This window comes from Mastigoproctus giganteus, chromosome 7 (assembly GCF_048544385.1).
Source record: "Mastigoproctus giganteus isolate SK-2022 chromosome 7, ASM4854438v1, whole genome shotgun sequence".
NCBI lineage: Eukaryota > Metazoa > Arthropoda > Arachnida > Uropygi > Thelyphonidae > Mastigoproctus > Mastigoproctus giganteus.
In genome coordinates, this window is record NC_143581.1 from 7,758,400 (window position 1) to 7,774,593 (window position 16,194).

General features: G+C 35.9%; 1 protein-coding gene across 1 annotated transcript in view; it reads right to left on the reverse strand.

Annotated features, from left to right (window-relative positions):
* The window catches only part of LOC150082463 (CD109 antigen-like), a 424,736-nt gene that overhangs the window by 193,635 nt on the left and 214,907 nt on the right, over window positions 1–16,194 (reverse strand). The window contains exons 14-17 of the mRNA XM_090377518.1: window positions 14,623–14,811; window positions 12,785–12,934; window positions 9,605–9,745; window positions 6,221–6,269 (exon numbers count right to left, since the gene is read on the reverse strand). Of these exons, the coding sequence (XP_090233644.1) occupies window positions 6,221–6,269; window positions 9,605–9,745; window positions 12,785–12,934; window positions 14,623–14,811 (529 nt within the window). The remainder of the gene's footprint in view (window positions 1–6,220; window positions 6,270–9,604; window positions 9,746–12,784; window positions 12,935–14,622; window positions 14,812–16,194) is intronic.

The window sequence follows — 16,194 nt, forward strand, 5'->3', positions numbered from 1 at the left end:
AGTACTTTATATTTGCCAATGTTAAACTTCATTTGCCACCTCTCAGCCCATCTGCTCAACCTTTCCAGATCCTGTTGCAGCAGCATAGCGTCAGTAGTGTCCTTGACAACCCTGCCAACCTTTGTATCGTCTGCAAACTTGGACATTAAACTTGTATACCATCATCAATATCATTTATAAATACAGAAAACAATAATGGACCCAACACTGAACCCTGAGGGACTCCACTAATAACATTAGTCCACGATGAGCAGTGTCCATTGATTATCACTCTCTGTCTTCTGACCCTCAACCATCCCATTATACATAGCAGCAATTTGCCTCCAATGCCACACTGCTCCAATTTGTTCAGCAGTCTTCCATGTGCAACAGTATCAAAAATCTTTCTAAGATCGAAATATATTATATCAAAGTTATTCCCTGCATCCAGTTCTTTTGTGACGGCATCATAGTATTCAATCAAATTGGTCAGGCAAGACTTTCCCTTAACAAAACCATGCTGTGTCCGAGCTATAACTGAAGTCTTGTCTAGATGATCCTGCAGTGCTTCTTTAATCAGTGCCTCCATTAATTTTCCTGAAACAGAAGTTAAACTCACAGATCTATAATTACTTGTGTCAGCCTTTGTCCTCCTTTGTGAATTGGGGTCACATTTGCACATCTCCAGTCTATGGGTACCTCCCCTGAGTCCAAGGAAGCTCTCATAATTATGGCTAAGGGTTTGCTTACTTCCTTTGCTGCCTCCTTTAATATAACTGGATGGATCCCATCCACCCCCAGGTGCCTTTCTTGTGTTTATCTTCAAAAATTTCTCCTCCACTTCACTCTCAGTTATTACAAGATTATCTAGCTTACTGCCAGAGTTCAATACACCTCTGGCATTCCCCTCGCTGAATAACTCCTCATGTGTGAATGTCGATGCAAAATATTCATTTAGATTGTTAGCTACCTGAGCAGGATCATCAAAAGTTGAACCATCGACATCAAGTGGACCAATCAGATTCACCCCTTTCTTCTAGAGTTTACATAAGTAAAGAACTCTTTGCTGTTTTTCTTTGCATCCTTTGCCAAAGATTTCTCGTAATCTGCCTTCGCCTACCTAACCTCTTTTGTAACTTGGTTACAGACCAGCTTATATCTATCATAGGCTTCTTTGTCACATGTTAATTTTTATGCATCTCATGCATTTTTCTGCTCTGCCACATGTCTCATTAGTTCATGTGGCATCCATTTAGGCCTGAACCTTGAACAATATTTCTTAGTTGGTATGTAAAGCCTAGAAGCTTCCAAGATAAGTTCTTTGAATGCTTCCCATTTCGAATTTGCTGTTGGTACCATCATCAGTTGGTCTCACTGTATAGAATTTAAATACTGTCTCAGACCATCGTAGTCACCTTTACGAAAGCAAAAACCCTTCCCTTTACCCATGATGGTAGTGACCTCTTTGAGTAAATCCCACTTCAGCACACTGTGATCAGTGTGCTGAAGTGGGATTTATCCTTTATCTACAGATTCTTAATGTATGAAGAATCACTACTGATAATTGAGGAATTATTAAGGTTTGAAAATGGCAGAAGGTTATCAAATTGTAGCAGGATACTTAATGATTTTGTAATAACTGAGAGCAAAGTTGAGGAGAAATTGTTGAAGTTAAACATAAGAAAAGCACCTGGGGTGGATGGGATCTATCCAGTTATATTAAAAGAGGTGGAAAAGCAATTAAGTAATAATTATGGGATAATTATTGCTTAGCCATAATTATGAGAGCATCCTTGGACTCAGGGGAGGTTCCCAGGACTGGAGATGTGCAAATGTATCCCCAATTCACAAAGGGGGGGGATCGAAGGGTGACACGAGTAATTACAGACCAGTTAGTTTAACGTCTGTTCTGGGTAAAATAATGGAGTCACTGGATAAAGATGCATTGCAGGATCATCTAGACAAGACTGCAGCAATAATTCAGACACAGCATGGGTTTTTAAGGGAAAGTCTTGTCTGACAAATTTGATGGGATATTATGATGTTGTTATTTGGTTTTTAGGAGCATTAGCAACTAAGGCCATATTGCTCCGGGAATATGCAGTGGTCATTCCCTGACCTTTCCACATCTTCCGTATCTGGTGGTGACAGGCTCGAACCCCGGTCTAAAGCAAGAAGTGTGTGCTACACACTGCTTCTCCTTCCCACCTGGCTATGAAGGCGCTCGGGATATTATGCTGTGGTTACAAAGGAACTGGATGCAAAAAGTAATTTTGATATCATATATTTGGATTTCAGGAAAGCTTTTGACAATGTTGTGCATGAAAGACTATTGTACAAATTGGAGCAGAATAGTATTAAGGGTAAGTTGCTACAACGGATAAAAGGATGGTTAAGTGGGAGAAGACAGAGGGTGGTAATCAATGGGTGCTGCTCTTCGTGGACAAATGTTATTAGTGGAGTCCCATGGGGTTCGGTGTTGGGCCCACTGTTGTTTTGTATATTTATCAAAGATATTGATGAAGGTATATCAGGCTTAATGTCGAAGTTTCCAGATGATACAAAGATTGGCAGGGTTGTTAATGACAGTAATGGCAGTGTGCTACTGCAACAGGATCTAGATAATTTGGGCAGATGGGCTAAGAAGTGGCAACTGAAGTTTAACCTTGACAAATGCAAAGTACTGCATATGGGTAGAAGTAACCCCAGAGAAACGTACCAATTGTGTGGTACTACACTTAAGGTGGTAGAAAATGAAAGAGACCTGGGAGTAATTGTGTAGGCAGATATGAAGTTTTCTGAGCAATGCAGACAGGCTGCTAGGGCAGGTCATGGGGTTTTGTCAATGATATATAGGGATTTTGTTAGCAGGGAAAAGGAGGTGATTATCCCTCTGTATAAGGCAATGGTCAGGCCACGCCTTGATTACTGCGTAGAGGTCTGGAGGCCTCATTTTAGGAAGGATATAGATTTACTTGAGCGTGTACAGAGAAGGGCAACAAGATTGGTGAGGGGAATGAAGGGATCCTCTTACCACGAGAGGCTTAAGTTCTGCAAGTTGCAGTGGCTGGAGACTAGACACCTGCGCAGTGATCTGATTGAGGTATATAAGGCCTTGAATGGGTTGAGCACGCTGAATTCTGATGGGATCCTTCCATTTGTTCAGATTACGAACCTAAGGGAGCATAAATTCAAATTAAGAAAGGACAGATGTAGAATAGATGTGCAGAAATTTGCCTTTAGCCAGCAGGTGGTTAATTGCTGGAACAAACTTCCATCTGTAGTTGTGGAAGTTGATAGGTTGAATAAATTTAAGGAGGAACTGGACAGGCATTTGGAGGGAATAGTGTAATTTTTTTTTTTTTTGGCTGATGCTGCATAAGCTCATACACTTGCATTCTTGCATCACATGCCACTACTGCTACTAATCAGATCAAGAATATTACTCCCTCTAGTTGCCTCCCGAACGTGCTGATGTAGAAAACAATCATCCAATAAATCCACAAAAGCCTTGCTAGTGTGTGAGTGACCAACCCACAAATTCCAGTCAATATCTGGGAAATTAAAATCCCCCATTATAAGACTCTCTGATTTATTGGCCCACTCTATTTCCCTGTATAGTTTCTTATTATACTCATCAGAGTCATTTGGCCTATAGCACACTCCTACTCTCAATTTTGATCTCCCAATGCTTATGTCACACCAAACTGACTCAACACTGCACTGTCCAGCGATGTCGACTGGCTTCACTTCCTTGGATTTTATGTGTTTTTTAACTAATAGCATAACCCCTCCTCCCTTCCTATCCTGTCTATCCTTTCTGTACAAATTGTACTCCCCAAATTCCAGTTCTGTATTTCTTATATCTGTGTGACACCACATCTCTGATATCCCAACAATATCCGCTTTTGATGCTTTGAGCAATATCTCAAATTCATCATATTTATTTACCAAACTCCTAGCATTGGTGTACACGCAAGTATACATGCACCTGTTCCTATTCTTAGCTACTCTAACACAACCCATGTGTTTACTTGTACTGCAATGACTCCCAGCAGTCTCTGAAATATCCTGCATCTTGTTTTCCAGGCTGCTGCTCATTCCAATAGAAGCAGTGCAAGAATCACTTTCACCTCTGCCAGTGGCTACTTTTAATGTATTAGTCCTTGTTTCCCCCAAGCTAGCAGTTTTACGACCCATCTAACACTGCCTCGATAGCATCAGCAAATATTCTTGCACCCTTTCTATTTAAGTATATCCCATCCCTGTAGAAGTAGTCTCTCTTGTTAACAAGTACAGACCAAGCTGAAAAAAATTTTACCCCTTGAGCCTTACACAATGTTTCCAGGACCAAATTGATCGACAAGGCTCTCATCATATACTCCCTCCTATTCTGTCTGAGCAGAATTGCAGACACTTTCAAATTCAACCCTAATTCACGGTTTTTTTTTAACAGTGACCTGTACTTGTTAAGTAATTCTACTGGTCTCCTACTCTTAATATCATTAGTGCCAACGTGTACAACTATATCACCTTTTGTGCCCTTAAAAGATGATATCCGCTCTACAACGTCATCAACCTTTGCCCCTGGCAGACATACCCTGTTCCACTCATCCTTTTTGCAAAGCATGTTCCCTGTTTCCCTGACAATAGAGTCACCAACAACTACTAGTTCCTGTGGGACCAGTGCATTCTGCCTTGGGGTTGCCACTGTGTTGCATGATGACCAAGTGAAAGTTCTGGCATTGATGTGGGCAGCTGAGAGCTTGATGGGCCCCTCAATTTAGATCCTTCAAGGGCGTCCACCTTGTCCTTCAAGCTCTCATATAGGCCCATAACAACGCTGAGTAGTCGCCTGATTTCCTTACACTCCTTACATCGCGCACACGCACACACAAAGACATCCCCCATGGCAATATCAGTTCTGTTCCCGATTGCTCCACAAACATCATACAAGCAGTGCATTTTAAAAGGCTGTGATTCAGAGGGCAACTGCCCCCTCAGTTCTCCCCTGAGCCACAGCACTCCCATTAGCTTGAGCCTTTTGCTTTGCTGCTCTGGTCTGAGTAATTAATGATTTCGATTTAATTTCAATAAAATTTCAATTTCAGTACAAAATTATAACCCTAAACTTGTATCCCAATGCAGTTATACGGTATATATATTTTTCAGTATCGAGTATTAACTACGAGTTCCATTTATATAACTTCAGTATCAAGTTATGTATTAATTAATTATGTTACATTTGTAATCTAAGACGTTATATGTATTTAGTTAAAAAGTACAATTTAATTGACAATGAAGTTTAACAAGATTAATAGATTTTACTGATTAATTGAAAATATTATATTATATACTATACTAAGCTTACGCCATCTAGTTCGAGATATAACGTTGTGTCGTGTAACAATGGTGGCAAGTTACGAACGGTAAATCTACAGACAGTTATGTATTAATTAACTTCCAAATCTCGCTGTATCAATTCAGAATAAACTAAGGATCCTGACTAGATCGGCGCCTCCATAGCCAGGTGGGAAGGAGCAGCAGTGCGTAGCACACGCTTCTTGATTAGACCGTGGTTCGAGCCCGTCACCACCAAATACGGAGGATGCGGAAAGGTCAGGGAATGACCACCGCATATTCCCGGAGCAACATGGCCTTAGTTGCTAATGCTCCTAAAAACCAAAACAACAACAACAACAACCTGACTAGGTCTATAAGCTACTTATAGAAAATAATTTGATGTAACAATTGGTCAATAAACGGCTAAATATGGCTAAAAAACTTCTCGTTCAGCGGAGCTGCAACTTGTAACACGTGGATTTGATACCCTTACCTTTACTTTTATGCAATTACAAGGCCGAGTAAAGAATAAATACAACAGATTAATCAGAAAATCACAAAATAATGCTATACTACTAAATTTAAATCAAAGTTTTAGAAAAACAATAATTTCAAATCAATAAATAAGAAAATCCACTTAGCGGCTTTGAACACTTCTGACTCCCACTAGCCTCGTCGTCAGATTCAACACAGAAAACATTTCAACACAGAAAATCCTTATTCACTAATGATGAGAGAGAGAGAGAAGGAGAGAGAGAGATATAATCCTCCACTGATGGACATCTTTTCTAGCCACCACAATCATATAAGCATAAATCTTTTAAGATGCAATTACTTATTAACTACAAAAAAGTAAATTATCCTTCAAGCAATATAATTAGCAGTGGGTAATGTTTACCTGGTCTTTGTGTAACATTGGCATCTGTAAAGACAATCAGGCCAGCATACTGCAAAACAAAATAGACAAATAAAATAGTTGTATAAAAAAGAAAAAAAAATCGAAAAAATCTTGATCTTGATGGTAATATTTTAAAAATTCCTATAGACAGATTCGTTATTTCTTAAAAGGAAAAAAAATTCTCACCTTTTAAGAGCCATATATGAAAGAATATACACTGAGCTAACTTTCCATTAGCACCCCCTCCCACCATGTATGAATGGACTGGTTTGTGATGTGCAAAGTTTCAAAGTCAAGAACAGCTAATATAAGATTGAAATCTGCACATGTGGGGATCAGTTTCTGTATGTCTCAGGAAGAATGGACTGATGATGAGATCTCTCAAAGTTCAAATGTGGAATGATTGTGGGGAGAAGATGTGCAGGTGCCAGTATCTTTACAACAGTAACACAGTTAACCCTGTACAGGTCACAAGAAAATGCAAAATTCCTCTGTACCCAGGAAATTTGAAAAATTTGAAAAATCAACAAAAAAAATTTCAAATTTGTTCATTTTTTTATGACATTTTTTTTCTATAATTTCAATATTTTCCAAACACAACTGTAAAAAATCCACGTTCTAAATTAAAAACATATATTTTTAATTAATTTTTGAAAATTAAAACTCTCTCTAAACATGACAGAGCAAATGCAAATTTAATAACTGTGCCCTTCAACCTATGCTTTGATTCAAGGATAGCACATCACTAATAGCAGTGCTCACTGCAAAAAACATGAAGTGCATGCACAAACAGTTTGATTCCAGATGATGCATCAATGTTATGAAGAGAGAAAGAGAGAGAGAGAGAGAGAGAGAGTTACTGATTGGAGGAAAGCATGTGGCAGAGAAGCAAAATTACTATCAATAACTCTTCATGAAATATGTCAATCTACACGTGCATATAATAACATTAACTTAATCATGAATTTTTACTAATTGTTCAATAATTAATACACTTCTAGAATTTTCTCTGACCAATTCGAAGAAACCATTTTCAGCAAGCCATTTTCAAAGTGTTCAACGTATTAAGATCTTCAGCTGTGTGGATGACGTAGATGAAGCACAAATCGCTGTTTTTGCACGGGGTCAAATCAACCCCCACTCAATAAACAGGGCTAAGTGCTCCCATTCTATAGTGCACAAGTCTACCATGACTGGCTCAACAGAGATTGAACAACTGGCCAACAGTCACATATGACACTGTGTGGTTGATGCCTGTGGGAAGTGTCATGTGTCTCATCTTGTAACACAGCCATAATGCAGCACAGTGGCCCAGCTGACCACCCAGTGCAATGTAGGAACAGCAAGATCAATATTCATACTGACTATGTGCCAAACATTGGCTCATATAGGCTATATGAGCTATTATATATAGGCAGTCAATGGTCATTATGGTTGCTCATGCTCACTGCAAGACACAAGAAACTGTGCCTTACATGGGCACGTCTGCATCAACATGTGGAAATTTGTCGCTTGGTCTGATAAATCATGTTTCCAATTCTATCATGTTGATGGGCATATCTCCATTTTGAGAAAGCAATATTAGGCCCTGGAACCTGGATGTACTGTTTGTGTTCGACAGGCTGGAGGCAGTGGTGTTATGGTTTGGAGACTATTTCTGTAGCTGGTCACCATTAATCAACAACTCAATAGGAATACCTAGCTTTTTATCGTCACTGACCAAGTGCACCTCCTTCATGATGACGTATCTGGACAACTCTAGCATCTATATAGCAACCTGACATGCCACAAGACCTGACAGGTTGCTAACTGTTTTCAAGAACATGACAATGAATTTTCCATCCTCCCATGGCTACCCAACTTGCCTGATCTCAACCCAATTGAGCATGTTTGGGACCTACTGGAAAAGGACATTTGATGGTATGACCATCCACCTGACAATGTACAGGCATTACTGGACGCACTGTGTACTGCATGGGTAACACTACTACAGGACACCCCTGCAACACCATGGGAGTCCATGCCAAGATGAATATGGGTGGCATTACAGGCAAAAGTTGGCTCCACAAAGCATTAGGTAGGCATTGTTAATGCAAAGCTAACTCAATGTAATGTTCTTAATTTTAAAAAAAGAAAGAAGAAACATATCTAACCCAGTCTAAGCAAATACTTAGGGCAAAATCATAGCAGAAGTAATCAGAGAATGCACTGGCTTGGCAACATGCTTTTTCACGTGTACTCAATGGACTCACTATGAGCTTTGCCAATCAATCACTGAGATTTAATGCATCAACAACCTTGTGATAAGTGACTACTTGGTATTCACTGGATATTTGTCACATATAATACTAAAAACTGCAGAAATATTTCACTGGAAAGAAGCAGAATTATTTCCGTATCAAATATTAATTTACCTTCAACATGATTTTATCATTTTGGCAGCACAGTTACATCTGTCACCAGCATGGCTGATTTTCGAATAAAACAGCACCAATGAGAAGTGGGAGTAGGCTCATATATCTTGCATGAAACTTTTTTCCAAATACCTAAAAGGGATACTCAACAGAGAGGAGTGAAAGTTAAAGCCTTATATATGAGGACTGATTTTAAAAATTTTAAAGTAATATATACATTTTTTTATTTTATTTTATGCTGTGAAGCAAGCATGGTGTCCAACTTTCTCATTCCTGATGAATGCGATGCACAACGCACAAAATACTTTAAAGTGGGAAATATGATTAAGCTGTCAAAAGTTCATTAAAAAGGAAATCCGCAGGATGGACTCCCTTTGACATTGATCAGTAGCAAATGTGCCATGCAGTGCAATGTAAACAAAAACAGAGGTCACACACTAAAAAGCATATGTACCACAGCACATTTACAACTTACTAATTTTGATCAATGACACAAGGTTTGCCATATAAGAATAAAAGTTCATTACAAAATGAAATGTAGAAGCTTTTACATTGTACTTGCTAAATAATTGTGTGAACAATAATGTGATTTTTTTTTTTTTTTTAAGTACATTCAGAGTCAATTCTCAATGCATTTTATTCAATAAATTAAGTTTTTTTAGCTAAATGATTGATAAGTGAAGATATACATGATTTGATCCAATAAGTGGTGCTGCTGATTTAGTTCAACATGTCTAATTAACAGCTGAAGGCAATATGATATGGTCCAATGAATGCACATCAGAAGAGCAAGCTACCAACTTGTTTATGGTCAGCTTTGCTATGATTTTGCTATTAGTAAATGCATGGTTTGCATTAAAACGGTCTTCAATTTTTTTAAAAGCATTCAAATGAACTGATGACATTTCAGACATAGATACAAAAAAATTTAATGAAAGAAAACTATTTTATACATATAATGAAAAATTACCTCAAATGTCTTATTAGTATCAATGCCATATGTATTAGAAGGGAGGTTTAAAATATATTCAGAGTTTCTTTCCTGAGAATGCCATACAAATGAGAGGGTTCCATTCATGCCTTCATCAAAGGTAGACATTTTTCTTAAAACCTTTATAAAAAACACAAGAGAAACAAAACAAGATTTGTACTTGCCATTTATAAGTAAATACATAAAAAATATTTTTACAAAAAAAAAAAAAAAAAAAAACTGTACAACAGAGTTTTATTCAAGAATAATAAAACTGACCTTTTTTAACAAGCAAAATATTTCCTTAAGTGTAATTTAATTCACTTTAATAATGTGATTTATAGGTTTAATTAGTTTTATTATTATAAATATTCATAAGCAGGCACATTATAAATGCTTTTGTGGATTAAATTTGTGGGTAGAAACCTATCCACATTCCACTCATATAAAAATGAACTCATCCAACTATACGATTAAGATCTATATGTTTATCGGATTAAGATTACTATAAGATTACCAACTATAAGATTAAGATTATATATATACATATATAAATTAGTAGATTCATTTGTTAGTTACTGTTTGTTTGTTATTTGGTTTTTAGGAGCATTAGCAACTAAATCCATATTGCTCAGGGATATGCGGTGGTCATTCCCTGACCTTTCCACATCCTCCGTATTTGGTGGTGACGGGCTCAAACCCCGGTCTAATCAAGAAGCGTCTGCTACACACTGCTGCTCCTTCCCACCTGGCTACGGAGGCGCCTTAGTAGATTCATACTATGTAAGGTGTCATTGAAAAGTTCATTGACTAATGTCATCATGCATTCCCGATTACTGATAGGTCACTGTGTCTAGACAGCACCTTTTCAATACTGCATACCACACCCCTAACTCCAATCTCATACAATGCATTACCTAATTAGCTGCCGCATGTAGACATGTTTTTCTGTTATATAAAAAAAAAAAAAAAAAAAAAAACCAGAGTAAAAAATTGAGGAAAGAATAAATTTTGCTGCCAAATTAGAAAATCAGCTGTGGAAACTACTGAACAAGGGAGATCTTGCCCTCAGCAAAGTACCATTTATAACTGGTATACTAAATTCAAAGATAGCCAGGAATCAGTCCAAGATGACCTTCACAGTGTCCACTTCAAAAACTGCTGATTACATAAGTGAGAGATCTTATGTGCAGCAATCATGAAGCCAAAGGAAAACAGTCAATGTGAAGCCAATGGAAAATAGTCAATGACCAAGAATGGCTGTTTTACACAGTTCAGTCTACCTTAACTGCAGATGCTGTTGTTGTTGTGGTGTTTTCTGGTGCAAGGGCAACTTAGTCCATATTGCACAACTGCTGATGCAGCATATCTGCCAAATTCATTCTGAGAATCTTAACAGAGGACTAGAAGACATTATAGGTGATGAGACATGGGTCTACAGTTATATGATTATTATTTTTTATTATTATTATTAGCTACATGGTGCAAGGAAGCCTGAGGCTTATGCTGCACCAGCCAAAAAAAAATTCCTGAGTTACCCTGTGTGTGTGTGTGTGTGTGTGTGTGTGTGTGTGTGTGTGTGTGTGAGAGAGAGAGAGAGAGAGAGAGAGAGAGAGAGAGAGAGAGAGAGAGAGAGAGAGAGAGAGAGAGAGAGAGAGAGAGAGAGAGAGAGAGTAGAAGGGAATTGCCAAGAAAGAGAAGAATGATGATATCCAGCTCAATACCCTGGGTGCCAAGCCCATACTTACCAGATGTGAGCCCCTGGGGTTAATCCTGAAAAAGGCTCGCTCAATCTTTGCAGTGGAAGGGTTAAGCTTTGCCATGACCAAAAATTTTTTAACAGACACTCAAATGCTAAAATAATATTGTTCATTTTCTTAAGGTGTCATTCACTGTAAATTTAACTCTCTTTGTCAGATAATGAACTAGCAATTATGCAAAAGTGCAGTGGAGTAACTGCAAGAAAAGTGAGAAGTAAATAGTCTGAACTTTGACATGACAAGGGCTGAACTCTGCATCAATATAACACACTGATCCAATGCGCACTCACTCTGACCAAAATTTTGGCTAAATATCAGATCCATTTGCTTTCACAACCGCTTATTCTCAAAAATGAAACTGCTGCTCAAAAGGAAGAGATTTCGTACCAATGAAGTTATCCAAGAAAATGCACTGAATGTTCTGTGACCACTGAAAAAAGAAAACTTCCAGGAATACCTTCTGCAAGTGAAAAATTTGATGGATTTGTGCTAGATCCAAGAGAACTATTTTTGAGGGAACAACTCATAATAGCCCATAAGCAGAGATTGAGATAGAAACTATGTTATGGAACACCCATCAGGAACAAGTACAGAAGGCTGTTAATCCATAAAGTTCTGATGCCCATTTTCAGCCCTGCCCGTAAGTACTCTTTCATTTGTTATATACAATCCTTAGTCTGCAAAATTTTCAGTCACACACCTTGGATGAAGTTTATTAATTACAGAATCCCAGAGATAAATTATATCTTGAACAAGGAATAATTTTATTATCGTGAAGCTCCTGAATGTTAGTCTATTTTTTTATGTCTGAAAGAATTTAGATAATTAATCATATTATATTTGTTCGCATAAACTCTTAATATGAGCTTAAGAAATGAATATGACAAGGAAGTTAACAGTTACATAACTATGATCAATTCAGATACATGGTAAGGCAAAGTAAGCCTTAGCATGTATCTAATTTTATACTTATTTTTATCTAACTGTACTGTTTTACTTAATTTTGCTTACTTTTACTCAATTATACATTTGTACTTAATTTTACTCAATTGTACTTCTGTACTTATTTCACTTGCAACATACATACATACATAAAGCACAACAATCATTCACGCATATCAACCCTTGAACCATTTATCATACTAAGAGGGCTAAGATATAACAGATTGCCATATTATTTATTAATTCTGGCATACTCTTCAATTTTTATATCATCATTATGGAAAGTTGTGATTCATTAGAAAACTGTAATGAAACACTAAAGTCACTATAGTGAAACAACATAAATAACATTACAGTGAATTATATCATCATAGCAGTTAAACAAAAATCAGAATTTAACATAAACAGATTTTCATATAAAGACATAGGATTTGTATTTAGTCATATTATTAGTTGATTATTTAAAAATAAAGATTACCTGTGAGTGACTAAGTTCACTTCCAGACTGCATATCATACAAGGTCACATCAAGACCTGCAAGCCCAACGTAGGACCCTGGTCGACCAACTACCACAACTTCAACTGTATCACCTGATTTATCCTTTTTGCTGTTAAGCGCTACAGTAAACTATATACAAACACACAAAAAAAAAAAAAAAACACTATTATTAGTTAGACACATGCACATAGTTATTTCAAAATTTTGAATCTACAAGAATAATAATATTTATGTAAAAAAATTTGTGGAGCAGGTTTTTATAAAAAAAAAAAATGTAGAGCAGGTTTCTAGACCTAATCCATCAGCTGTAATAGTAAAGTAGTGTTTGGTGGCAAAAACACAATCCAAACATTATCATTGTGTTATATGCTCAGCCTGTTTATCACATGCTCTCTTAAATCAAATTATGGATTTACTATCATTGTCATCTTGGATTTTATTCAGGCTTTTTATTTTCAATCCATACACTTAAAAGCATTTCCCATATGTTCATAACCTGGTTTCTTCTTTTAAGAATTGTGAGAGCATTTTATGGTGCCACAATACAGCATTTGTCTATAATTTTGTTAGTCACATAACTTACTATTACAATTCATGGTAAATTACATGCTCCACCTATGCCTCTCACTGCTTTCTTGCATCATTTAGTACTACTACTACTCAACATTTTTCCTACAATTGATTTAACACTTTAACTTCACTGTTAATGAGATTGCTTTCTGAAACTTTTTCACTAGTGTACATCTAACTGTATTTATCATCTGTCAGTTAGTCACAAAGTCAGACAAAGTAATATACTATCTCACTGCAGTTAATAAAAACAATTCTGGCACACTCTTCAATTTTTATATGATCATTATGGAAAGTTGTGATTCATGTAGAAAACTGTTATAAAATATTGAGGTCACTGTAGTGAAATAATATAAGTAGCATTAGAGTTTCAACATCCAAATATGTGTTGTTTTAAATTTGTTTTACTATTTATATTTATTTATAAATATATCTGATAATAAATAAATAAATTTATACTTGAAAAGTCCCAGTTTAAATAAAACCACCTAGCAAATAACATCAGATAATATTGTCACAAAAAAAAAAAGGGTGATCTGGTTCATTATTTATTTAATTATAAATATAGGCAATTCATCATTTACTATTGTAAATTAAATTACAATAAGACAGGAATACTTTCTCCTTAGTAATCACCAATGTCCGGGGGGGGATCGGACAAGGCACATGAAGAAGAAGAAGAAGAAATTAAATTAAGTATTAAATTTGAGTAATTATTTTTTTTTATCACAGAACATATAAAACTTTATATATTCTGTGAAATACAAAGATAATAAAATATAATCAATTAAATTTTATTATCTTTGTATTTAGACTTTCTAAATTATCTTCGAGAGTTTTGGCTGCAATAATTTTATTCTCTTCCCTCCCTGTTGGTTTGATCGTTACGTATAATTTCACAATTTTCGCTCTTCTTTCTTGCCATGCTGCTGGCAATTTATTATTTTATTATTATTTTTTTAATTATTATTCTCACTTAAGTTTATATATATATATATATATATATATATATATTAATACAGTTAATTATGTATATGATATTACAGATAATATATATATCAAATATATATGATACTGCAATTAATACAGTTCACTAGTACTTATTAATACAATTCGTTAAGAAATGATATACAGCATAATAATGAAATGAATGTTTAATCAACATTCATTTCATTACTATAATGCCATACTTTGTGGAATTATATTGGTATTTCTATTTAAAAATGAAAGATAACAGACAAACTCACATTGTTCCTTGAGATCCCATTCACTGGGAAAGTCAAACTGTCAGCAATTACTTCACCTTCCCTAGCAACATTATAAACAACCACAGTAGCTGTTGGGGCCATCTCTGGAGACAAAGTAACAGCAAATGTCTTGATACTAGAAGTCATTTCTTCCCACCCTGTTAGGAGAATTATACCTTTTGACAGGACCTAAACCAGGAAGAACAAAACAAAATCCATTGAATTTTTGCAAAGCATATCATTGAAATGATATTTTACAGAATGTTTATACATAAATATGCTATTAACCTCAAAATTAATCTATTGTTTTACTTGTTCATTGCCATACATTGGAAAGTTGACTTAGTTGTGGAAGTCAAACAAAATTTTTATGCACATTCTTTATGAACAATATATGGAATAGTTCGCAAAGCACACCTTGATATATAGCATTGCTCTTCTTCGGCTATCAATATGAGGCCACACTATTAAATCTATAATAACATATGAAACTATATTTTTTTTGGCATGAAACATTATAAGTATCACTTTATCCATCTTTAAGCAAAACATACATTCAGGTTTGTGATATTGTAAAGAATGTAATGTTTATAACAACCAATATGAAATTGGTTCCTTTCTTTTTTTTTTTTTTTTTTTTTTTTTTTTGTGTCCTATGTTTTTTCATTGTTTGTGATACAAAAACATATCACAAGAACTGGAATTTGTCCTACCTCAAATTCCAGATTTACAGGTAATACTCTTTTGTTCCATCTTATCAGGAAGAATAAATTTTTATTTATCCAAATGTTGAATCACTTTAAAAACAAAATATTCCAAAGTTCCTTTATAATGTGCAGTCATCTAAACTTACAAAGTATATAATACATATCCTGCATTTTTATTGCAAAAAAACATTTACGGCGAAGGTAAAGAAAGCCTGCACGAGAAGCACGCAAAAGTTTGATGAAATTTACCGGTAAAAGTACTTTACCGTAATGGCATTTGTATTGTTGCTCGCTCAGTAAACATACAGTGGGTGTTATCGGTCAGGAGTAGAAATTGAATCCCATGGGAGATTGAAACCCTCCCAAAGTGAAGGAGTAACCTGAAGGGGGGATAACCCTTCATATTATGAAGGTACATGTATTATATGTACCTTCATAATATGACTATGTATATAGACAGTACATAGTGAAATGCAAGCATATGGCATCGAAATGAAAATAAGAAACAATTTAATATTAATCACTGGTGGATAAATTGTTTATTAAGAAAAAAAAAGGGAAAGGAAGCCCATATGAGAAGCATGGCAAACTTTGAAAAAGTTTACCGGTAAAACTATGTTACGAACATTTTTTACGATGCCAGAACTTCCAATATGATGTGTTCGTGATTTGGTTAATTCAATTAGTGATTATAAATAAAAAAGGTCAGGTTATCCCCCTCTCCACTTTGGGGAGGGTCAAGCTCCAGTGGGATTCAACTTCTACTCCCGACCGATAACACCCACCATCTGTTAACCGAGCGAGCAACAATACAAATGCCGTTACTGCAAAGTACTTTTAGCGGAAATTTCATCGAACTTTTGCA